The sequence below is a fragment of the Pempheris klunzingeri genome, chromosome 18 (genome assembly GCF_042242105.1).
Source record: "Pempheris klunzingeri isolate RE-2024b chromosome 18, fPemKlu1.hap1, whole genome shotgun sequence".
Lineage (NCBI taxonomy): Eukaryota > Metazoa > Chordata > Actinopteri > Acropomatiformes > Pempheridae > Pempheris > Pempheris klunzingeri.
Genome location: NC_092029.1, coordinates 14,330,531 through 14,356,128, shown reverse-complemented (window position 1 = coordinate 14,356,128; position 25,598 = coordinate 14,330,531). Strand labels below are relative to the sequence as shown.

General features: G+C 39.4%; 1 protein-coding gene across 1 annotated transcript in view; it reads right to left on the bottom strand.

Moving 5' to 3' along the window:
• ppp2r5a (protein phosphatase 2, regulatory subunit B', alpha isoform) overlaps positions 1 to 25,598 on the bottom strand; it is a 40,553-nt gene that overhangs the window by 7,707 nt on the left and 7,248 nt on the right. The window contains exons 2-7 of the mRNA XM_070848859.1: positions 17,206 to 17,402; positions 8,059 to 8,160; positions 7,845 to 7,937; positions 3,282 to 3,412; positions 768 to 827; positions 146 to 254 (exon numbers count right to left, since the gene is read on the bottom strand). Coding sequence (XP_070704960.1) covers positions 146 to 254; positions 768 to 827; positions 3,282 to 3,412; positions 7,845 to 7,937; positions 8,059 to 8,160; positions 17,206 to 17,402 — 692 coding nt within the window. The remainder of the gene's footprint in view (positions 1 to 145; positions 255 to 767; positions 828 to 3,281; positions 3,413 to 7,844; positions 7,938 to 8,058; positions 8,161 to 17,205; positions 17,403 to 25,598) is intronic.

Below are 25,598 nucleotides of genomic sequence, written 5' to 3'. Positions count from 1 at the left end.
CAGACTCACAAATGGTACAATTTAGCTATAGATCAAGTCAAATATTTTCTGTGCAGTTTTAAATGATATAACTCAAGGATATGCAGACAAAGTTAATGGTACTTATAACAAAATAACAGAATTAATAGTGGACAGTTCTTCCTACCTGTGCATGGAAGAGGGACAATGCTTTAGCTGTATGTAGGGGGATGAGCACCTTCATAAGGAACTGCTTGTGCTCTGCCTTCAGAGGCAATGCAAACCCATTGATGATACTGTAAACAGAAAAACACCATGCCAGTGTTAGACGCTAGATTGCTGTTGAGCAGCACAGACTGAATACTACAAGATCAGAGCTTGGTATGGCTGTGAATATTCGGTTCCTGAAGCAGAAAAGAAATATATAGAGAAAATTCACTGCACTGGTAGAACCAGGGTGACAGAAGGGAAGAAGCCTGAGGGGCCTTTTAGTTTCGGGCTGCAAGAGAGCACAAGTCCTCCATGTCGTCAGACACAGTTAAAGTTCTGCACAAGCCTGTTTAACAACTTTGACTGCCTCCAGTAACGCAACGACAAAAAAGTCTATTACCAAATACCAGACTCAAAAAAGTTCAAACAAATAATAGTACTTGTTAAAAAGGACCCAAGGCAAATGGCTGAAGGTTTAGCTGTCAATATTCATTAGTTTCCAGCCTACTGTGTTTACCATCAGCTATAAGTAGAGGTCTTTCAGTTTTGTTTCCAGGGCATATCCAGATGATGTCCCATGACCAAACGTTATTACTCACCTTCCCAGGATTTCTAGCAGCTCAGCAACGCCATTGAAGTGCTCCGTTTCATAGATGAACCTGCAACAGCAAGAGAGATTATGAAACACTTGAACCCCAAAAAACATCACAACTCTAAAAACAGCACAGTGAACAGAACGACTGATTTAGGCTGCTCCCAATGCTGTTCTCCTTTGAAATATTGTCACTCTGATTTGGATTTCATCTCTGGCGTTCTGTAATTCTAGTTTTAATATGATGTTTTATTGGTCTTGTGCCCAAACATTCTCTGATTGATAAAAAAGTCCCATTTATATAGCTGTTCTAATAAATAATTAGAAAAACTAAACATATTGAGCTAAATTGACTGCTCTTATGTAATTTAACAATCCATACATCATCCAGGTCCTCTGTTTGGTCACCCACCCATCTAGCTGTGCAGCCATGGTATGTACAGACAGGGCCTGACAACTGTGACACTATTTTTATTCTCAGTGACAGATGGTCGAAGTACGTGCAACCGTCTTGCCACCTCGCCTGTTGGAAACGACATCAAGTGCCCCCTGTTTCAATCATCTAAAGCCCTTTGTCACGCAGCAACAGGAGCCGTAAAGAATCAACTCGCTGCTGTTCAGAATACTTGATGCCAGATGACTGAACATTTGTCATCTTGTTCTCCATTTTAGGGGGCAGGATAAACTGGTTTATAGCCCCCAAACTTATCTAGACATTACCCGGAGGAGTTTTATTAGGGTTCGCAAATGTCTGAAGCAGTTGCAGTTGCCATTGACTGGACCTAGTACCAAGTCTGTGTACAAAGTTCGATGTGTGAACGTCCGGAGAATTCACAGCGAGTGAGTGGGCGTGTTTATGACATTGCTCAGAGCGTAGCTGCTTTTTACTCTTTTCTGCTTGCATCCATGTTGCATTCCACTCTTTAGGTGATATTGCGGGTACGTCCAACTGTATGTAGCCTCTCTTCCTGCACACTCTACCCAGGTGCCATCCCTCGCCTGAACCGGAGTATCTACATTAGGTGAAAACACGCCTGGACAACGTCCACACCTGATTCTCCACACATTGTCTGGACACTGCTATTGTCTGCATAACGCAATGACGTGTAGAGAAAATTCTTGTCCTGGATGCCTAAAACATCTATTTTGAGTCCAACATGCTCACAGTGGGGTCAATTGAAAACCAAAACCAGAAACTCCACACCAGAGCTTACAGTTAACTGAGTTGATGGAACATATTTTACGGCTGCATTCATTGTATGTTTCTGTGAAGCAGAAAGCCAATGTAAACTGAGACAGGCCAGAAAGTGCTCCAACACTCCTGCAGGGGAGCCGTCCTATAATTCAGATGAAGATGCTTTAAACCAGCTGAGACATCCTCAGTAAAAGCTCTTTTTGACCATTTAGTCTCAAACAAGTATGGAGCCAAAGGAACTTAAATGGGAACCATAAAGCTCCCTTTGCATGTTCCTGTCTGAATTTCCAATATGCCTGAAGACCTGAGAAGATTCAGTGTCAGATAAAACACAGATACTAGGACACAACACAGAATAATCATGTCTGAATCCAAAATACACACATTGAGTGTTTCATGTTATGTATTTCTGCTTTATGGAGTAGCTGACATGATGCTATCATCAAATGATTCAAACTTGTTAGAAAGCAGACATCATAACCTGTTTTAACATTTGTCCTAATCTTGACTAGTACTAGTAGCGGCCAGTGGTTCCTTGTTTTTGTTTTTTTTGAATGAAGCACCACACAGGTTGAATCAGCCACAGTGTCTGTTTGACCAGGCAGCGACCCTGTAAAACTCTGTAAACTCTGCCCTGGTAGCTGCCAAACTTTGGAAGCTACCCCCTGAGAAAGGACTTTATGGTACCTGGAACTATTGTACAAGAGCTAAATTTAGTCCCAGACTCCTCTGGTTGAAATGCAATTTTAGTTCCTGTTTTTGTTTCTGTGGTGGAAAAGCCCCATTGGACCCTTGGTGTCTTCTTTAAAATACTTGATTGATGTGGGGGTATGTCAGGGTGTCTATAAATCACTGGTCCAACTTTCTGCCAAAGTCTCAGAAGAGAGTTTCAGTTTACCAGATCAACTGGCTGATGACAGGTAAAAAGAAATAAAGGGAGCAGGTGTTGGGGGTCTATAGATCAGTTCCACTGACGTTGGTGAGAGCAGCAGGTCAATCAAACTGATTAGTGACTTGTTTTCTCATTTCTATCTGAATTGATCACACTATCAAAAGATGTGAATATTACACGAAATTACTTGTTTGTTTGTGTTACACTTCTTATTGTAACAAAGTTTTGATGCTGCCTTCCTCTCTTGATATTTTAATCAATGTGATTTTACCAGGTTAAATAAAGGAAAATTAAGACTTTCATTGCACAATGACATACAACAGATGAAGAATTTGAAAAGAGAAGAAAAAGAAAGAACCACTCAGCACGACTACCTGATAGAACATCTAACACGTTTCCTGCCACATTGGCTGCCGTTTGAAGACTTCACTCACCGCAAGAAAATGTTGTTGATCTGCTTCCTGATGAAGGCTCGCAACCCCAGGAACTTTCCATAAATCCGATGCAGGATGGTCTTCAGGAAGTCCCTCTCCCTCGGGTCCTCGCTGTCGAACAGCTCCAGCAGCTGAAAGGACAGATGGAGAATAAGACAAACATTCACTTCCTCAGATTTCAGTTCTGACTGAACTGAAATGGGTAATAAAATATTATCTTTTATCATGTCTCAATAAAATGTGACTGGATGGAGATGCACGTGTATACAGTGTAATGCCGGCTGGTGGTTCTGACTGACTGGGCTGCTGCTCTCTAGTTTATCAACATGTAAAATCATAGACTGTTTTCTTTTGTTTTTTTCTAATGTTGTGACGTGTTGCTCTGATTGACTACTGCAAAGTGGGCGTATGACGTGATCAGCCCATCAATCACCTGCTGATGACAGGTTCTGGCGCTTCTCGTGTCGTTCTCCATGTCATTACTTGATGACTTATTTAAAATGTGTACTGGACATTTTCCCTGAAGCCTTCGCCATAAAACACTGCGGGTTACCCTGGTATTGCTACTGAAATGCCGTTGTGTGCTGTGATCACGGATTACTTATTGTGATATTAGTTCTCCCTACATCGCCAACCTAACCGCTCTGAAAAGCAAACTAGGGACACATGTTCCACTCGAGCATTAATTGATTAGTTGTCAACTATCAAATTCAACTATCGGAAACTATTTTACTAATAGTTTAATAATTTTGAGAAATCTCAAATGTGAATATTTCCTTGTTTCGTTACTCCTCTACAACAGTAAACAGAATATTTTTGTGCTGTGAACAACACAAGACATTTGACAACGTATTTTTGGGCTTTGGGAATCACTAATCGACATTTTTCACAATTTTCTGACATTTTCGGGCAAAACAACAAATCAATTATTCGACAATGAAAACATTTGTTTTTTGCAGCCCTGTTTCCTACCAAGCTTGACAAATTTACTGTGCTTGCTGTATAGCTGTAATTTGTACAAATGCCACCATCTTCTATAACAAGTATACAGTATGTGTGCCAAGATTGTACTCTATTGTAAATAGCTTTGAAACCTCTGGCATTTAACAGCTATTTCCAGCAACATATGACGACATGAGTCATTTTTATGGTACAGTTGAAGGCAGCCAAACCAATGACACTGGGTTCAAAAAGAATGGTTTCAGGCTCAAATCAGTGTAACACTACGGTTCTTATCTTCCACAGAGCGCCATCAGCACCTCGGTGACAGGTGTCTATTTTTAAACCCATGTACATACATTAACGGGTTTCATCATGGACACATGTCCTTCTTCTGCACTGCACTGATTCACATTCATTCAGTTTCATGTAGCAAACCATGAGAGTTAAACAGTGCAATGAGTCTCTGTGTTATAACTGCAAACCAGAGGTTTGATCACAGACCCTTCCAGCAAGCCATAATTATTTATAATCACCTTCCACATGTAGTGAAACACTAAATGTTTGTTCTTGTCAAAAATATGTTTTGAAACAGTTTGTCCACTAGAGAATGGTGACAAGCTGATTTTTTTCAACTGTACAATTACCTGCTCTGTACATTTCTTGGCTGCAATTGTTAAAAAAGGTTATATTGTGTGTGAAGAAATTGTATCAGGCAATATATCATTATTGGATTTTTTAACTGTAAAACATCAATATGGGGATCAGTCTAAAAAATATATAATGATAAGAAAAATAAACAGAGGCAATTGACTATTACTAGTGCTGGTCAAGTCCAGCTTCAGATTTACTTATATATCCAAACATCCCTAATATCACAAAATACCAGTACCTTTGGACTCTGTATGACAATATATGACAATGACATCAGGGAAACTAACCCTAATCGCTCTGCTTTGTGACCAACACTGGATTTACAGAATTTTTGCATCAATGAGTTGAAATACCTTAATTTATCAGATATTCAATTCTAGCAAACATTTCCATCTGTTATTCTGTCTACGAACACTTTCTCAAGTTTACTATATCATGATATATGTACATGTATATAATGGTGTAAATGTATCCAATAGTGATAGAAGACCTCCCATGAAATGACCCTAAACAGATAAATCAGCATTGAAACAAAGAGTTGATCAACAGAACATGAATTTCCAACTATTTTGAAGTTTGGTTTTGAAGTTATTGAGCCTCCAGAATTAAAAGTATGGTTTTTACCTTGAGTTCAAAAGGCTACATGTTATGTCCATCTGTAGTTAGACACAAGGATCAATCATGAAGGCAATCTACTTACATAGGGTCCATAGAACTATTCAGGAAAAAAACAAAAACATCTAGGAGTGGACATTTCTTTTGGAAATCATATGCAATCAAGTCTATTTCTGTCCCTTTCATAGTTATGATAAAAGACTATCCACCATGAAATTGTATTAGTAATTCCCCGACTAAAAGCCTGTCTGTCTCCCAAGTATGAGCGAGATTGAGACTCTCCTCATACACAGACAGACCAAGTGTCACCATGTGACAACAACAAAAACAGAATAACTGAGAAAACTATTTGTATTTACATGTAAATCATCAGCTCTACCAGATAGAATCGGGCTACTACTACTCTACATATATAATATACTACTCTACATATATAATATACTATTCTACATATAAGATTTGGAAGTTTTCACTATGTTAAATGTATGACTGTTAATAGGCCCAATGTGTAATAGGAGCCCTCAGTAATATTTAACAGAGGAAATAAGTAACAAAGAGACTAATATGAGAAAAAATAGAGAGAGACAGACCCACTCTAACGTTTTGCCGGTGATCCCTGTCATAAAAAAGCCTAAAATACACACTGACCACATGTCTGACCACACGTTGTGCTTTTAGCTCCACATATGGTTGTTTTCCCATGTCGAAGGCTGTTTTCTGCAGCAGCTGTGCTCTCCACAAGTTGATCCAGAAGCACCAGAGCAGGGCTAGTTTTAAAGCTATGTATTCAAGGACCAAAATATGCCATTAACTGGTGGTCATCAGGCTTGAAAGCACAAGCCACAAAGACTATCGTATCGTATAATTGTTTTCGGCTACTTCAGGATGTTAAAGGACAAGTATTAGTGGAACAGCATGATTACACAGAACAGGTACACAGCTTCACACGACGCTGACTAAATCAAAGTTGACATCAAAACATTTTTTTCCACACTGAGCTGCTATGCAGCATGTTCGTATTACTCCACACCCATTTCACATTAACAGAGTCACTCGAGTACATGTGCAAATGTCAAATACTTTGGAACAAAGTCTGAAATAAGTATGGTGCACCCAGATACACTTAACAAGGATACCCCCTTGGTGGCTTTGTATGGATGCCCTAGTGCTTCATCCATTTGACCAGTGCAACAGGGGCATTTTGACTCCCTGTCAAAATGTCCCTGAGCAAACTACTGAACCTCTGCCTCCTCTGTCCGACCGCCCTTGTGCTTTGACCCTTACAGTATTTATGTACGTGAACTTTTCAGATGGGACACTTGAGACCTTTTCCTATGCCGTGTGTATTATGATAACTGAAAATTACCAAACCACGGGCCTTCTCTCCCTGCCTTTATTGCCACCCAAACCTCCACCTTGTTTCCTCTGCTCCAACCACAGTCCTCTTCTCTCAACCTGAAGAGTCAACAACAGGCAGCTATTTAAAGCTCCCCCACGACACACGCTCGCATCATGGAAAGTCGGTCCAGGCACCTCGGATGTGGCCCAGCCAACATTCCTGGCCCTGTGGTTCCCTGTTAGCTGCTGCTTCGCTCTGCAGCTTCTCATAAGAAATGAAGCATTCCTGCAGTAGGTGGGTACACAGCAGGGACAGATGTGGTATGGCTACAGCAAATTAATGGTCTGACTCATCCAACATACTACACACACATCACAATGTGCTGGTAATTACTGTTATAGTATGTAGTTGTTATAATATATAGTATAATATACCACAAAAAAATCTAATCTGTAACAGCTGATGGAAGCTGTAACAATTAATCACTCAAAGGTTTACAGTAAAAACACAAAAGGTTGCAGCTTCTTAAATGTGAATATTTTCAGATTTCCTTACCCTTCTGTGATCTTTGGACTTTGGACTGTTAGTTGAATGAAATTTGAACACCGAACTCTGAACTTGTGACAGCTGCTTTTCAAAATTTGCTGACGTTTTTTGTTTCAACAATGAATCAACTATTTGAGAACATAATCAGCAGTTGCAGCCCTAAAGTTGTCACAACAGCCAGCTAGTAGTCTCCTCTGACATACAATATATACAGTACTAATTACCTTAATGACAAACTATTTATTATGTTAACTATGATAACTATTAAAAGTTCTTAGCTTTCTGAACTGCACTGATGCATGTACAGTTGTACAATCTAGTTAATGTGATACAATATGATCCGAAATGTCTGTTTTACAAGAAATCGAGATTAATGCCTGTTACTGACAACTTTTGTATTTTACTTTGAACCTGTTGATACATTTACACAATCGTTATCATGATAAAAGTTTTCAAAAAAGGACTCCTACCTGCAGAACAAATTTCTGATCAATGTATCGCTTTGCAATGCTGGGCTGGAAGTCTGGATTCTCTAGAAAGCGGAGCAGAAACTCGTAGACCAGCTGGAAGAAAATTGAAAAGTTTAAAGATGAATACAAATATGCACCTTGGAACTACTACAACACACAGCAATGTAATTTAAGGGTTGATAAGGACAGACAGGCTGAAGTATTGAATCCTTACTTGAATGTGGGGCCAGGAAGCCTCTAAAGTGGGCTCATCCTCCTCTGGGTCAAAATCAGGGTTTTCACTTGGTGGAAGAGTTCTGAATATATTGGTGCTGATCTGGAGGGGGGAGAGAGTCTTATTAGTAAAAAACAGAACACAATGGCTAACATCCCAGGAACACTTGAGATGAGATAATAGGAAATAGATGGTTATTCACATAAATCAACAAGTGAGCCTTTGCTTAAACATGCATAGATGATGGACAATGCTGAAATCTGAGAAAAAATGGGGATATTTTTCTCATTTCTGTGGCAGATTATTGTGATGATTGTATGCCACCAAACGTTGTTTAGTTTCACCAAACTGTATTTGGTTTCCAAAACAATTAGCAGGACAATATGCTTACAGAGTGACAATCCTCACAAAAGTTAAGTTGGCTGTATACCATATACAACTGAGACATGATTATTTCATTTGTAGCCAACGCAAGATACCAAATACACACTGTATGGCACATTTTGTTGTGATTAACAGCTGTTAAACTTTACCAGAGATTAAATAAATGTGGGTGGGAAAACAAAATTTCATTGCAAGCCATTACAAGGTTGGTCAAGGTTCGTTTTGAGAGTCAAGCCAGGTGTGAACTGCGATCCATCTCAACTGGACCTACACACAGTCTGGACATAAAATTAATGAACTGGTGGTCCGTCCCAAAGGGAATATAAAGCCAACACACGTTCGTGACATCACTGACAGCTTGCTAATTGGAGTGGAAAGCAACTGTTTTAGAGTGTGATGTTTAATTTAATTGAGAATGCTTAATAATACCGCCAAAACACGGACAGGTTGGGTAAAACCATTACAGACTCTGCATCTGTCGCAACCCCCTATTAAAATTCTGCACCAATTGTCATTGTAGACAGGTCACCGCCACCTCTATCCTACCTTGTTATTTTTAGCAAGGGTAAATTTGAGAGTGACACACATAGCAGTGGGGAGCTGGAAAAGCTGGCATAATGTGGCTGGGTGCACACTCTCATGCTGAAGTGATAAGGACAACATCAAATTACGTATTGGCAGCTGGAAAATCCAAATGACACTAATGGGAGAGGAAAGTGGCAAAGGAATTTTCAACCCGACAGTGGCCCAAAATCTGACATGCTGAAAAACCCACAGAACAACTTGGCAGCGGAGTGTCATTTCTGAACTAGCTAGTAGAAATGCCATGGATGGAAATGGTAAAAACAAAGCATGGGCACTGAATTAAGAATATTAATTTTCTATTGTCACGTCCTAGTGACATTTTGTGTCATGCTTGAGAATTTTTGTCATTAATGTCCTGGCAGGATCAGAGAGCAGCGTTTCATCAATGATTCCCAACCTTTTTTGGTTTGCAACCCCTCAAAACAAAGCTGTACCTACTCGTGACCCCAATTCACAACTTACACATATTTATTCTTAGTTTAGTTTTAGATGATTGGAGACTTTATCCAGTAATCAAAGAAAGAAGTCAAAAGAAAAAAAGTCTTTAAAAAATAATTAATTTTGTCTTTGTTTGCCTTTGTTGTGACCCTTGGGAGGCAAGGGTTCTTTTAACTTTGGCCACACAACCCCAGCTGATTCAAAATAGCTGGATTTGTTCCTTAAATGTTGATTAAAGCAGACTTGATAACATCATAATTCATATATTTCTTGCAGATGAAAACCAGAGCCACTACAATATGAGAGATGAAAATGCTTTTAACATTACATATGACTCTACTGGAGAACTTTGGCCAGCAACAATGCACATGATCTGATTTTGATTTTCACATGACTGTTTGCTTGATCTCGTTATTAGCTGAAAGAAATGGTGCCCAGCATGGTCTTGTGCTACTGTAGCCCATCCCCTTCAAGGTTGAATGAGCTGTGCATTCAGAGATGCCCTTCAGCTCACCACTGTTGTACTAAGTTGTTATTTGCCTGCTTGTGTCCTTCCTGTTATTTTAGAGAAGTCTGACAGAGTAGTGCAGCTGTTTCAGAGCTGCTGAAAACAACATCTGGAAACAACAACTGTACAATATTCAAACGTGCTTATGCTGAACATTGCGTCCATTCTTTAGCCAAGCTTTATACATAAACTAATTCACTCTTTGGAGTTTCTGGCTGTTTGCATTAAGCAGCACTTTTGACAACCACACACCCACAAATACATCAGAGAGCCATTATATCCAGCTTATTTTAACTATGCCTATGACCTGTGGCTGGCAGTACACCTCAGCACAAAGCAGCCAATGCATTGCAATCCTTTCGAACAAAGGATAAACAGGCAAAACTATTATCTCTACTTATTGACCAGAAACGCCTTTTACATTTTCCTAGAGCTGTTATTACAGAAGAAAAAGGAAACCAGGAAATATTGACATTTGAGAAGATGGAAACAGTGAATATTTGGCATTTCTGGTTTTAAAAAATAACTTAACTGATTAACAAAATTGTTGCAGATTCATTTTCTGTCAATGAATACTTGCAGCTCTACGGTAAACACAGGATAAATGAAGTGGATAATGATTTCCTTCACTACAGAAGCCTCTGACCTGCCCTCTTCTAAAGACTCGCCTGTTAAGTCAAGGTTTAAACTGACATGCTGAGTGTTGCGCAGGCTATGGAGCACACCTTATGATACAGTCACATTAGTTTACATTTTCTTTTCTTTAGATTAGCAACAATTTTCACTGAATGCGAGGATGCTCCGCAGGCCTTCAGGTAAGACTTTGTGATGGCTTTAATGATCTGCACAGTATGCAGATGTAAGCAGATGCTGATAATGAGGCAGATGAATAAATCAGCGTGCCATCTCTTTGAGCTCTCTGTGGCATATTACTCTGAGGCATATCATTGGCAGAGCTTGAAACAGATGACTCACAGAGTGGGTTGCCAGGCGGGACGCTGTGCCTCAGTATGATGCCCATTTTTCCCAGGGGAGTGCTCTGAGGCCAAATGCTCACAAAGTCAAGATAAATGGTACGGTTGATGGCATTGGGGCTCACACAGGAGCAGCATCTAAACCATGTCTAGTCTGGAGATGGCATAGAGGTGTAACTATTGTTTAATAAGGATCACATTTAACATCACAGAACTCCTGTGTCAGCCCGTCTCCATTAAGGGTATTAATCTGTCTGTTCCTTACCCTACAGCAAAGGTTTTCAAACTGTGAGCTGCACATATATCTGCTTAGAAATCACATCCATGGTTAAATTACCTACAGAACTGTAATGGCCAATTCTGTATATTTGCAGTTGGTGACAATTTGCCTAAGTGTTAACAAATATAAAGAAACAGGCCTAAAGTTATGGGAAATTATGGGAACCGGGGAAATTTGAGCAAAAAATGTAAGACAAAGACAAAATTTTAAGTTGTAGATGGTGAATTACATAATTCACCACACACGCACAAGGCACCTTTAGGACAGGGCTCCAGACTGAGACCATTATCTTGCATTTTGTGACAATTTTTGCCAATACTGCAAAATTTTACAATTAAGCAAGCATTATATTGGGGTGGTGTGTGCGTGTAAAGCTGCAAGCAGCTATGAATGGGACCCTCGCACCTTAGTTCAAATCGGGGTGCACCGCAACTGTAGTGCTATACAAATCTGATGTCAGGTGCACAATAATTCCTGTAACATGCTGGAATTAACAGGCAAGTGTTTTTGATTTCGCTTTGTGAAATGTGTACAGTGCTCAAAGTTCCTTGTTTACTTGTTTTGCTGTGGTTATTGTGCTATACTGAGAGCAATGTACGGACTAGAAACTGAACCTTATGTTTACATTTGTAAATTCATTATTCTGGTATTTGGTGTCTGATAAACACAGTTTTTTGAATTGATTGTGACAGATAAATGAAAAGTACCACTTATTATACAACTGCTATTTCTGTATAATCTATTTATTAGCAAAGCATTTATCAGTAAGACAATTAAGATGGAAAAAATATAAATATGTTGCACTGCATGCCGATTTTAGAGGTGCTGCTGAATTTTGTGCTGGTGCTCCTAAAATTTTGGGAGCTACTAAATCAGCCTGGAGCTCTGGTTTAATTAATTCCCCCAGTCACTTCAAAATATTGAAAATTAACTACAGTTGGACAAAATATTGTGAGAAAATACTGTGAGGAGAGCATGAGAAGTGTGAGAGCAATTTTTATTAAAGGAAAAAGGAAACAGCGATTTGTGTGTGAGTGTGAAAGTAATGTAGGAGGATCCTAAAACAGCCATTCCTCAGTGACTGTATAAGTGAAAGTGGTGCATGCTTGCTGATGACAGGGGAGGCTGCAACTCTGTATGGGGTCATACTGACAGTGACAGTAGTAGCAACCAACACCTAGCAACAGGATGATGGAGAGAGAGAGAGAGAGATGGCAGAGGAGTGAGATAGAGAAAAAGTGCAAGCATTGAGTGCAGCATTAGCAAAAAGGATTAAAAAGGTGGGAATTAAAGCAAATAATGGGAGAATTATAGCTCATAGATGCCCTTTTCAACAAACTGTCGTTTTTTTGCTCATCTCTGGCACAGAAAAGGAAGAATTCAATCAAAACTGTCTGAGAGAAGTGATTTTCTTTTAACGCCAATTATAGAGTTGATGAGAAACCTTGCTGTTTGTACACTTAACAACCTCAGTGATCAAAGCAGTCTTCACTGCAGCAGAATAATGGGTGGCACTTTGAACACTCACCTCTTCATTATCATGCGATGCCAAGCATGGTGTATCCGGGAGAGCTATTATCAAGCCAGCTTTATGAAAGTGCAGTTGCTATTTGTCTAACCTCATTCAGAAGGCTGGCTGTTACACAGACACTTGGCTGTGAACTGGTTTCTCCTGAGCTTGACCCATGTCCCTCCATTCTGCCCTGAATAGATAAATGACATTACTAAAGCCTCTTTTCCACTGCATGATATGGCTTGGCTGGAGCCATTCTTTTTTGGTTTTCCATTGGCAAAGGTTGTGGATAGTACCTGGTACTTTTTTGGATATCACCTAATTCGAGGTTCCAAGTGAGCTGAGCTGATATGAAAAGGTGGAGTGAAAACCCAAAGCTAAGCCACTGACAAAGCCAGAGTCATGCATTTAAACTACTCCACCTTACACCCAGAAGCCCAGGAGGTCACTAATGTGCAATGTGCAACCAAGCAACACTCATTTGCCGCATTATGATAATACTAAAAACTGAATTTCAGATACTTAAAATCAAAGGATATATTCTTAAAATGAACACACCAAAATAATTAGTTGTCGTGATTTTAAGATGGGCAGCATGGTGGTGCTGTGGTTAGCACTGTTGCCTCACAGCAAGAAGGTCCCGGGTTTGAATCCCGGTTTGAACCCGGGGTGTTTCTGTGTGGAGTTTGCATGTTCTCCCCATGCTAGCGTGGGTTTGGCTTCCTCCCACAATCCAAAGACATGCACATTAGGTTAATTGGTAACTCTAAAAAATTGCCCGTAGGTGTGAGAGAGTGAGTGGTTGTCTGTCTGTATGTGGCCCTGCGATTGGCTGGTGACCAGTCCAGGGTGTACCCCGCCTCTCGCCCGCGACCCTGACGGATAAGCGGTATAGAAAATGGATGGATGGATTTTAAAATTAACTAAAGCAGATATTTCTTGCTTCTGCTGTGTGATTTATTAGGATGATTGCATTAGTGCGAGTATAATTCACCATCACTTTTATTTCTACATCAGAGGATTTGCTGCTTTGTTTACCGTCTGTGTTGGCACATTGAAAAGTTATTCATGCCATGTTGCACACAGAGCACAAAACCCCATTTATCCATCTCGTATTTATCACGAAGTGCAATGTTTATATTAAGAAAAAAATCTGCTTTATTATTCTACAGACATGCCAATAGTGTTCTATTGCCATCATTTGCCTGATTGTAAAAACTAAGAAAGATCCTGCAAGTTTTTGTATGTTGTGTTTCTGTTTATATGAGCTATTTTTGATTGCTATGTTTGTTTGCTATAATTGTTTGTATAGTTTTACGGTTTCATCAACTCCCAAAAAAGTGAAAGTGGACCGCAAGTATATATTTGAATTCTAGTTTTAATTGTAGTTGCCACAAATGACAACTGTCATAATTCTCTGGGCAGACTCTCCATTTGAAATCAAAACTTTGTCCTTGATGTGTGTTTTTCTGGTTGCTTTAAGGGTGGGACCAGCACAAAAAGAGAATAGAGTGTTGCTAATACACAGTTTCTTAAAGGCATGTTGATGTTGCATCAGTTTAAATATTGACATTAAATGTAGTGTAAGCTGGTTGACACTGGTAGCTGTCAACGTCTTATTGACCCTCCTATGTTTGCAGTGCCTTCCCAATTTGCAGCACCCAAAGCCAGCTTACACTGCCGGTGAACTCTTTATTTGCGCATGTTTTTCTGTCACTGTCACTGTTCGACTTTAATCTTGTTGGAAATGGCCCATTTCTTGATCACTGTAATTAGACATCTTCACCATGCAACATGTAGTTTTGACACAAATGAATCCAGAAAATATAATTTAGCAGATGACAGCTGCATTATGATGCTGTTTGCTAAATCTGACAGCTGGTTTGTCATTGGAGCACTTAAGAAATATTAGCATTAAATTCGTCTAAATGGTGTTTTTTCACAGATATGGTCAAAAAAAAAAAAAAAAGAAGAATGATATGACCGCACTCACTGCACTTGTACCCCTGTCCAAATTAATGCAGATTAAGGGGCAGATCAACTTCAATAAACATATTCAGCGTATTGCCATGATACAGATTGATCAACGTACGTGTCTATCAATTTGCATCTTTCTCCCAAATGTTTACCACCCACTTAAACAAAGTGATCTCATTGTTCTGTAAAACACCTTTAAAGACAACAGTGACAAACTGAATCCTAAATCAATAGTGGCAAGGTATGACATGGATTACCACCTACAGTCCATTAATCGTCTGAGGACTCCTCGACTCAGCTGTGTGTGCGCTCATTCGTGTCCATCATGATAATCTGCGCGTGGACTGAATCACTGCAGCACTGACTACAGTACTGACTGTTGTGGTCTAAATGTTGCACATGAGTCACTATTGTACTGTAGGAGGAAACTAGGCAGCTCAGGGCACCTGCTCCATGAGCACAAATCTATACCACGTTGGCCAAAGATACTTTGCTGGGGGTTGGGTTGGTTTTCAAACAGACTATTGTGTAACACGAGTCCTAAAACAGCCAATGTGTTAATCAATCAGCCCCGACCTTTGCTTAACTGGCTGTGCAAACTGACTTTTCTCGTCAATGCACTCATTGAAGTCCTGTATGTATACCATATATCTCCAGGTAAAATGTTAAAAAAAATGCAAATTAATATAATATTCGTCCTTAAGTGTCATGTTCACATGCAACTGGGTGATTTTCCGATTTGATTACTATTTGATGTTTTGTGCAAAACTGGCAAATTAATTGTAATATACTGTATGCTGCCATGTAAATAATAATGACCAACACCTACATAAGGTGGGAGGACTTAGGGCTTTTAAATATATATTGGATCTAATGGTTTAAATTATGATAACTGAAGGAGGAGCATTCAAGCAATGTTCTCCGCACTTTAAAGTTGTTTCTTTATGTTGATGTTTGGGAAAGGATGTCAGGTGAACTGCCCACAGAAGAGCACTGCTTCTTGGAGTTTGGAGAGAGCATTGAGACAAGGGACAAGTAGAGTAACAACATTTCAACAAAGACGTGTGTGTATGGGGTTTGTTGTGAAATAGATCCAGGAGGACTTGCATGGTAGACACCATGCTATAGATTAGTATTATGTATTTAGGTTTAACTGAGGTTAGAAGTTTAACACAGTGGAAAAAGACAGTGGCAGTGAGCTGAAGACTCTTACTGCAGTAAACCTCAAACCTACGGCAAACATCATTAAGGTCAGCAGTGTTTTTCCCTGTGCTGTGGCTAGAATAATAACAAAATGAATGGGTGGGTGTCATCATAAAAGCTTTCAACAGCAGCAACCGCTAATAGACATCATGACTAACGTTGAGAGTCAGCACTTATTACTCTCTAAATCAAACATGCTTGCGAGTGAAATTGAGAAAAAAGAATGACCAAAACTGTGTCAAACAGACATTCAGTTTGTACAGAGCCATGTTAGAGATGATGAAAGATCAAAATCTGATTTTAAGAACTCCATATGCACTGTATTCAGTGGGTGATGAAGTGGGTGAGAGAGAGAGAAGAAAAGAAATGGACAAAACTTCAAGTTCAAGGCTTTTCCTGTGGATTTTGAACTTAAATGGAACCAGGGGTTTGGTATGAAGATGGGAACATGTTCCTCTCGTGCTGCTGACATGACACACCCTGTCTAGACACACGATCAGCCTCCATTTTTTAATCCAGCTCAAGTGCACAGGATGTTACACAGTGACAACGAGAGGAGACCTCTTTGCTGTTTAATAATAAACACTGGAAATAGCACATAATTTAACACTTTGGAATTAGTTTCACCGATTGTGAGATTCTTGGCCAATAGTGTTTAAAATCATAATTTGGATCGGAGATGCTTTTTATCATGTTTATTTCATTTATTCCCCTTTTTGTGCAAGGTAAACAAATAAATCTTAATTATTAAAAAACCTCTAACTGAACTGTTTTGAAGTCATTCAGCCTCGTCTATCTTGCGGTGTTTATCGAGGACTGTGTCGTGCTGGTGGATTTCTGTTTTTCAAATGGTTGATCAGATTTGATGAGATAAAAGTCTTCCTTGTGGTACCTCCTCTAAATGAAAAACATGTCTTACAAACTGCATGTGAATGATCTTTCTCCTACAGTGTTAGTGCTCCCACACAGCTAACTTTCCCTATTCTTTCACTTTTATTTGAAAAGACCATACGTGAGCATAGCACCTGTTGCCGTGTTACGTCATCAGCAGCTGGGCATGCTGGCTACTGCTGATGACAGAGACTGACGTCAAATGCCAAACACAACACTTAGCCAGCGCATAATTAATGCGGCACAACAGAAGTGTGTTACTTACTGCCGTTAGGCCGTTAAATCAGTGCATCCCCACTTTGCATGTAGAGTTTATTTTCCAAATCTAAATAAGGTCAGAAAATTAGAGAAGCACAAAAGAGCTTAGAGCCCAATGCACATTATGTATCCTCACCATATCAGTGATCTCTGGGTACGCAGACTCCACCAGCACACCTCTGTTGGTGGAAACATAGTCCACAAGCTCATTGAGTGTGGCCCTCTTGATCTCCTTGCTCTTCAGATCCGTCACGGAGTCCAGGAAGTCGAACAGCATGCAGCACTGCTGGAGTTTCTGGGTGAACAGTTCCTGCTGCTCTGTGGAAGGGGCATCTGGAATTACACAAGAAGAAGAAATACACTGAATCCCTGCTCATATACACTAGAAAGAATAATCTAATGCTCTATGGAGACAGTTATAGATGAGACAGGAGGACTGATGGCTGCAACTGTTCCCTCTAGGTGGTGTGACTTGCTTGTGTAGAAGTACAAGTACAGTAGTAAGGCAGAGCATTTTCATGTGGCATGAATTAAAATTTTTGTTTTTAACCTCCCCAGCTATTTGAAATCCTCAATGAATGTAATTAATGGCACTCTGACACACAGACACACATAAAAAATGCCTATAAATGGTTTATTGCTCACTGTTGCATATCTAACTAAACCTCTGGACAAACTGGGCGACAGACACAATACTCCAGTGCATTTTGCCACACAGAGACAGCCCAGTCATTCTCGGCTTTGATTGTAAAGCCTTTTATGGATTAGACGGTGAGTGCGTTCAGGGTTATTAGAGCTGTCAAACTTGACCCCAGCTAAGCTATAAACAGCATCTGGCAGTCGTCCAGAAATACAGTGACACACTGTACAGTGATGTTCTGTTCCAACACAGCAGCAGCTCATGGCTGCAGACACAGAACTCTCTCTGTAATGGGAGCAGAAGGACACAGTCCTTAAACACTGCAGGTCCGAATTACAACTCCTCCAGAACCAGTTACCCCAAAGTTTCTGGGGTTACGCAAATAGAGATGCCATCCATGGCACTTGTTGACTAATGCTAATAAATGTCTTCATTAAAACGACTGACTAATTTACACATATTCTATGTGTAAATTAGACGGACATAATTACAATTGGATCTTGTATTAGTTCATTTTAGTTATTCTTTAGCAAAAAGATTTTATCTAAGTCTAAGAAAAGGCAACTGCAAATGAAATTATTTGAGACAGATGGGCATGTATTTTTTTAGTTTCCTTTTGTTCTGTTATATTTTATCTGAGAATATGTGCGCCTCACAGGTAGGCTACATTGAACATATGCGAACCCTTTTGAGGTGCAGCTGCTGCTTCCACTATTAATGAACCTGGCTCCACTTGGCTTGAGAGTAGCACGGCAGAAATAGGTCAGTCTTCTATCTGCTTTACTTTCTACTTTTTATTAAACTACTGATATACAGGAAATTTTGGAATTTATTTTGCCTGACTCACACAATCTTAAACTGTATGTGCGCTGCAGGTGTAGCCACTGTGGCTCACCAGCTCTGCACTGCGACTTATTTTAATTGGAATAAAGTCTCCTCCTTTCAAATAAAAAAAATGTCTACAGGCCTTGATATTGTTCTCAATATAGCCTGCCAATCAGTCGTTTTAAAGCTCAATAAACACAGATAATATTTCACCGGAATCTCTCCAATTTGACAAAACGGTTCACAGATGAATCTATCATCATATTGTTTCTTGCAGCCCTAAACCACACAAACACACTTGTGCATTGTATTTTAACAGCAAAAGCAGATGAGTGAGGGTGAGAAGTATCAGGCTGCAGGATTTCTTATTAAGTGATATAATGCAACTGAAAAGGCGTTACCTGTAAAATGAATTTTTTGGCTCTTCCTGACTGTGCGTTGCCTCCATGCCACACCAGTGAGTTTCACACCTAGTGAAAATGTTCCAGTGGTGTTGACAGCTGACAAAGTACTTACGCAACTGAACTCCACAGGTCAGACCACAGGGCTGCTGCTCTGAGTGAACTCAATATCCGAGTGTAACTACACCAAGCTGACTTGTTAACACACTGCTTTGCCTTAATGCCAATTTTCCGAAGTATCGAATCTCTAAAGGATTCCACATTCAAAGGGCGGACTGAATACCAAACTCGAACAAGAGAGGAAGAAGAACCATGATGTCCCTGTGGCCCGAGTGTGCCGTTATTGACATGACACATGGGTAGCTCATATTTCGTGCATGCAAGTTCATAAACTGGCATACAGCATATGTGAACCTGGGTATAGATCACTTTGGGCAGGCATGCTGGACTCAGACCTTCAGTGTTTTCTAGGTGCACATCATTTCAGTCTCTAAGAAAGATACAGCACTGACGGCACCTTCAAAAATCGTTTGACATCTTAGGAAATGCACTCATTTACTTTTTGGCCAAGAACTACATAAGAAGATCTGTGCCTCATGCTTATAAAAAAGTAAATAGAAGATATTTAGCTTAGCACCCTCAACACAAAGGGAAACAGCCAGCCTCACTGTCCAAAAGGTAAAAATGTTATGTGCATTTGGCCTTTCACAATTTCCTTCTGGAGCCTCAGCTGGTTGCCCAGCAACCTCATGGTGACGCCAAAACTCACCTTGAACATAATCACCCGTACAAACCACAAATTATTGTTTTTTAGGCTTCAGTGTTTAGAAGCTTAAACAAACAAGATATAGCATGTTAATTAGTGAGCTTTTGAGGTTCTAGTAGGTGATTTTTGCTGCCTATGGACAGCTGTTTCCCCTGGATTTCAGACTTAAACGAAGCAGTCTGACTGCATCTTCATATTCACTGTACAGATAGCTGTCTTCTCATCTAACTCTCAACAAGAAAGCACATGCATTTTTATTCCACTATTCTTCTGAGTCTAAACACTAAAGCCCTTCTCTTTTTGTGAATCTTGAATATGTATTTTTTTCTCTATTTGAAATGCTCCAAAATTCCTTCATTGTACGTCATGGCCATAGGAAGACTAACTTGGCCTCCCGTGCTGTTTCATAGAAACAATGTGCATGGGGTTTTTATATTTACAGAATGTGCTTTCTGTAAACTTTTTTTTTTTTTACGAGTATTTGCCAAGTGTTTACAAGATAATTTTTTTTCTTCACAGGAAATTGTCCTTAGGAGAGATGGCTGGGCCTGTTAGATAGAGTCTGACATGTAGATGCTTTTCCCAAAGTGAATCTATTTTTGCCTTTCTGATACAGATGCATTAGTGCAAATTCCTCTGGGTTTTTTGAGGAAGGAAGGAAACTATGAAGCTATGTATGAAAACAAAGAAGCAGAAAACATCAGAGAGATGTGATAGATATTCTAAATTAACCAAGATGCCACAGAGCTACATGGGTTTTGTTCCAGAGCAATACATGGCCAAGTTAATCTGAAGGATAAAATAAGAGTCATTTACTCCCACATCAAATGTTTTCCAGAGGTAAGATGACGAAACACATTAAATAAAAGTAATCTCCCTCCCTGTACTGAATATTCTGACAGCTGTATCTCACACAAAGCTTTGGAAATCACCTAAACAATAATCTGGATACAATAACATGCAATTTCAGAACCACACATGGGCATGAGTAAGAAAGAGGCAGGGTTAAAAGGAGAGACAAATGCAGCACAAGGTGTGTAATTATTCCTTAGAGTGAGTTAGAGTAAATAACTTACAAAAGGTCTTTGTTGATTGCTGCAGGTATTTGTATCTTATAGCTGACCTAACATATCTTTTGAGTATAAATGCCTCTACTGAGAGGGGCTCTGTGGCACTGGATTACAGGTTTTACCATTCATTACTGGCCTTTTAAATATCTTAAAGATGATAGCATGACCTCAAATGACAGACCCAAGAAGCACAATTTTGCCTTAACAGCAAATAAAATGAGAAGCCATTGGATAAATGTTACCAATCAAATGTACTAAAACAGCATTTACAGGAAACCTGAATTGCTTCTGCACAATTCTGTGGGCAGCCATCACCCATAGGTTTCAACGTCTATTATGTCCTGAAATATGCTGCAACTTTTTCTGTTGTGTGAAAAACTTTGAAACAAAAAGAAACAGAGCAGCTCATCTGCTCTGTATTTAGCAACACCAGACTATTTACTGCCGACCACTGTTGAAACCAAATGTTGCACAAGCCATTCAGTCAAGATGTTTTCTGGGTTTCTTTTCATGCTGGTCAAATTTTTCAGTCTACTATAAATGGGTGACTACAGCAATGGTGTGTCGCTATGAGACAAATATCATGCTGGGATTTGTTAAGCACCATACTTGCAGAACAAAGCCTGTTTGGCAGGGTGCACACGGTACAATGCCGTTGTTATTTCCAAATCCTATAATGGCATATCTAGAAGATTTGCTGAAATGAATAGTCTTGTTTGTGTGCTGAAACTAAACTTTTCCAGATATCACTGAGAAACTGCAATTAAACAACGCAGTTTTGCATGTATGATGCACAGTAATTTCTCAGAAACATCCACTGTATGACACACTGCAGAGACAAGATTTGGTGACAAAAACAGGAAATATGATCACAGATCTAAGAACCACAGCACTGAAAGAGAGTTTGAAGAAATCATGTCATGAATTGTTCAATTAACTACATATAGATGCGTGTGAAATGAAGTGAAAAGCCTGAATAAATCATAAAAAGCACAACATAAGCACATGTTTCCACACAGGGTGGGAATGTATCACTGGATCTTATGCTACAGCCTTCCAAGGACCTGATCTAAACTCAATCTAACACCTACAAGACATTTTGAACCAACAATTCTCACATACAAACAGACACATAATACCTCACACTGACAAAGTAAAAGCATATTTCCATAAACGAGGTACATACAAGGTGGTCGGTCCATAATTGTGAGGCTGAGGGCTGAAGGCATTTCACAGTGGAATTCATGGAATTTAAAGTTTCAGGTTAGATAAAGCATTCAGTTGTCTATCAAGGTGTAGCATGACCTGACACTGACAAGGAAGATGATGAGCTTCTTCTTTAAAAAGCTGCTAAAAATCTCCAGAGCTAAGCTATTTTGTCAATGTGTCAATGATTTGAGTGCATGGCTGCATGCACATACACAGTAACAAAGAGGGGACATTTCTAGAACTTGTGTGGAGTTCAGACTAATGTAGTTTCATCAGCATTATTTAGAAAGGCTAAAAATGTCTAATTAAGGTCCTAATGTTTACAATTAATGCCAGAAAACCACAAAATGTCATGACAATGTCCAAGCAACTTACCATTACACATCATTGAATAGGAAAGCCTCAAAAATGCAAACTGCAGCATACAGGGTGCAGATTCACTACTAAAACACCAATACTAATATCCACATCACCACTGAAATGTGTTGCATGTAAACAGAATGCAACACTGTACATGACAATGGTGCAGTTATGCAACCATTTTCCATTTCAGAGTCCCTTCTTTCACTGCCCCAGTGACGGATGTGTTGTGCCTTGAATGAGCAGTGTTCTGCTGCTTTCTACTGCAGCAGAGGGCAGTGGTCGGGGGGGAACAAAAATACATCTCTCTCAGGGCACATTTGTGGCGATCATGCAGTTTTTCCTCAACACAAGCAGGATTACATTACACTATGTGAAAACCTGCAAGTATAAAATTCAATGAACAACATGCTGCAGTATTAGGAACAGACATTAAATGTACAAAAAGCTATTTTCAGAACAATGGCAGTTTGATACTCTGCAGCTAGAGTTAAGTATCTGACCTCTATTTGCATTTTGATTACCATTATTTAGCAGCAACAGTACTTGTGTGGTTAAACAGAAGGAAAATACTCACACTGTAAGGGAATGTATCAAGCCTAAGTTTAGGTTTGTCTGTTTTGGCCAAATCGTCAGTTTTTAAGCTTTAGCACAGCAACAGCTACAGATTTGTAGTGTGAACATAGACAAATTATCACCATGATGGTAGAAACACTGGAGTTCCTGACCTATCCAGTTAAATATACAACAAACATATTTATATCACACTTCAGAAAACCAAAAGTCAAAACTGCTTTACACTAATCCCTGCCCTTATGGTGCCCATCAACATTTCACAGAATTATAGCCAAGCAGAAAGAGACCAAAACAAACTGAAGCCAAGTATGCGGGTCAGGTGACCTCTGAACGGTGACAGACGGGTCCTGCAGAGTCTTTGTCACTTAGGAGTTAGATTTGCTCTACCACAAACGTATGTATGCAGAGCCACCTGTTTTAAAACAGCTACAAAAAGCTTAACCAATCAAATCTTTCACGTTATTAATGATTTCTGTTCAGATAAAGCCCATTGTTTACGTTAAAGTTTTGTACTGTATGTAGTCTTGAACAAGGCCTGTCTGAGAGGCTCAATCAAAAAGAAAAGAAAAAAAGTGTACAAACCCGCCTCCTTCTTTGACAAATCTTGAAAGATTTTTGGTATATTGAAACAGAGAAACCTAAGAGACATGAAAAGGTATTTGCCAAAAAACATTACATTTCACGTAAAATAAAAAAAACTGAATTAACTAAAAGGGTGTCGTATTTGGCTGTAACTTCCAGATAACCAGTAGGGAATGATGGTAGAAGGCCCTGAGCGTTACATCTGTAGATGCCCTTGTTAAGAATCCTGTAGTGTTCATTTACACTTGTCTCCACATTTGTTTTGAGTGGACATTAAAAAAAAGTTGGCACGACAGCAACCAATTCTTAGAACGGTGTGTTCGTCAGTTTGAGAGAGAAATATACTCATCAGGTGTGCCCATTTTCAGTGGAAATGTTAATCAGCTTTAACAAATACAACACAGTTACCACAAGCTGTAAGCAGAAGACGGTGCCAATAAGTGTGTTTAGGTATACCAATGCTATTCTTTGTTTAGTGTTATAATGAGAAATACATACAACAATGACAACTGTGAAGAGAAAATCAGGCTAAAAAAGTGAAATCATTCCCATATCAGCTGTCCTTTTCACCCAAATTCAAACTTGAAGAAAAGTGACAACCCTAAACGCAACTTTAGCCATTATGTGTCTCTGGCTGGCTGTAATCTGCAGTCCCTCCCTCGCCTTGGCTAAACATTTGCATCAATGATAAACTGTAAACAAGTGCACTTTAAGAAAACATTATACATAAGACATTAGAAAGGCATGCAGTAAACTGAATACTGTTGTCTGACAATCAGCCACCAGCAGAATGCTAATAAGTAACAGCTGTCGCTAATATGTTTGTTCACCCACTGGGAGCTTCAGTAGCTAACCAGTGATCATTCAACAAGTGTTTCAAGACTGTGTTTCACTAGATAGACTGACAATTACGTGGTGGACAGAAGGCATCAAATGTTTCTTCACTAATGTCAGGAATTTGTAATCAAGAATCAAGTGCAAACAAGATGGCCATTGGTCTCTAGTTACAAGCCCATTCAACACCAAAAGCGGTGCACAATGCTCATTTAAAAATGAACCCAATTACAGTAAAGGCATAAAGCCACAACTCCTCTCTTCTTCTTTTTTCTTATATGTTCAAAGATGGTAAAAACATGAATGGGAAAATAACTCCTTAGCAGTTTAGATCTATTTTGGACTTTACACTGTTGTACAACAAACAGTAATCCAGCCTGTGAACATTTTACTCACATTACCTCTATAGGTTACTCTGAAACCTGAGCATGTGTTACAGTTGCTGAGGAAGATGAATGTCAGACGATCTCGCCAAAGGAGGTCAGGGCTGTGAGTCAAGTAAGGGTGAACAGAGCTGGCAGGCCATGTGCCTGGCACATTCCCATTTCAACCTCGGTTCGAAGATTTCAACACATCAAGGTCTGCTTTTGCATCACAGGACTTGTCAATCCCAAATGGACCCATAAGGGTACATTCATGCTGTTCCTGTTTTCAGGGTTCCCACACCTAATTCTGTATCTGGTCAATAGAGAACAGCCATAAGGTGGATGGAAACCAGGTGCTTGAGATGGTGGAGTTTCTTCTAATTGCAAGACTTTGTGCCTTTTTAAAGTGTTTAGATCTATAAATGATTATGGTTTGCTCAAAGTGACAGGTGCGGGTTGATTGAGGTTGAATTATTTTCGACATCATCATCATTAGATGATGTCACATTGTGCTCTAGGGTATTGTGATGGCCAGTTTTCATTGTTTCCTAAAGTTTCACTGATGAAAATATAAACCAATTAAAGAAAATAACTGGCAGATTAATCAATAATGAAAGCAATAATCATTACTTGCAGACCTTGGTATAACCAATATAAATAAAATGGCAGTGTTAGAGATACATACTATTATGTAGCTCAGTCTTTTATTCTGGTATAGCACATACTTCAATTGTCATGTCACATAAAGTGCAGCATCAGTGCAACTTAATGCATGTTAACGAGCATACATTTCTTTATCTAAGCTATAATGCCGATAAAACATTGGTGAAGAGATGAAGACAGGCAGGCTCAGATGATGAGGAAACATTTCTGCAAGACTGATTAGGAATGTGCCGTCAAA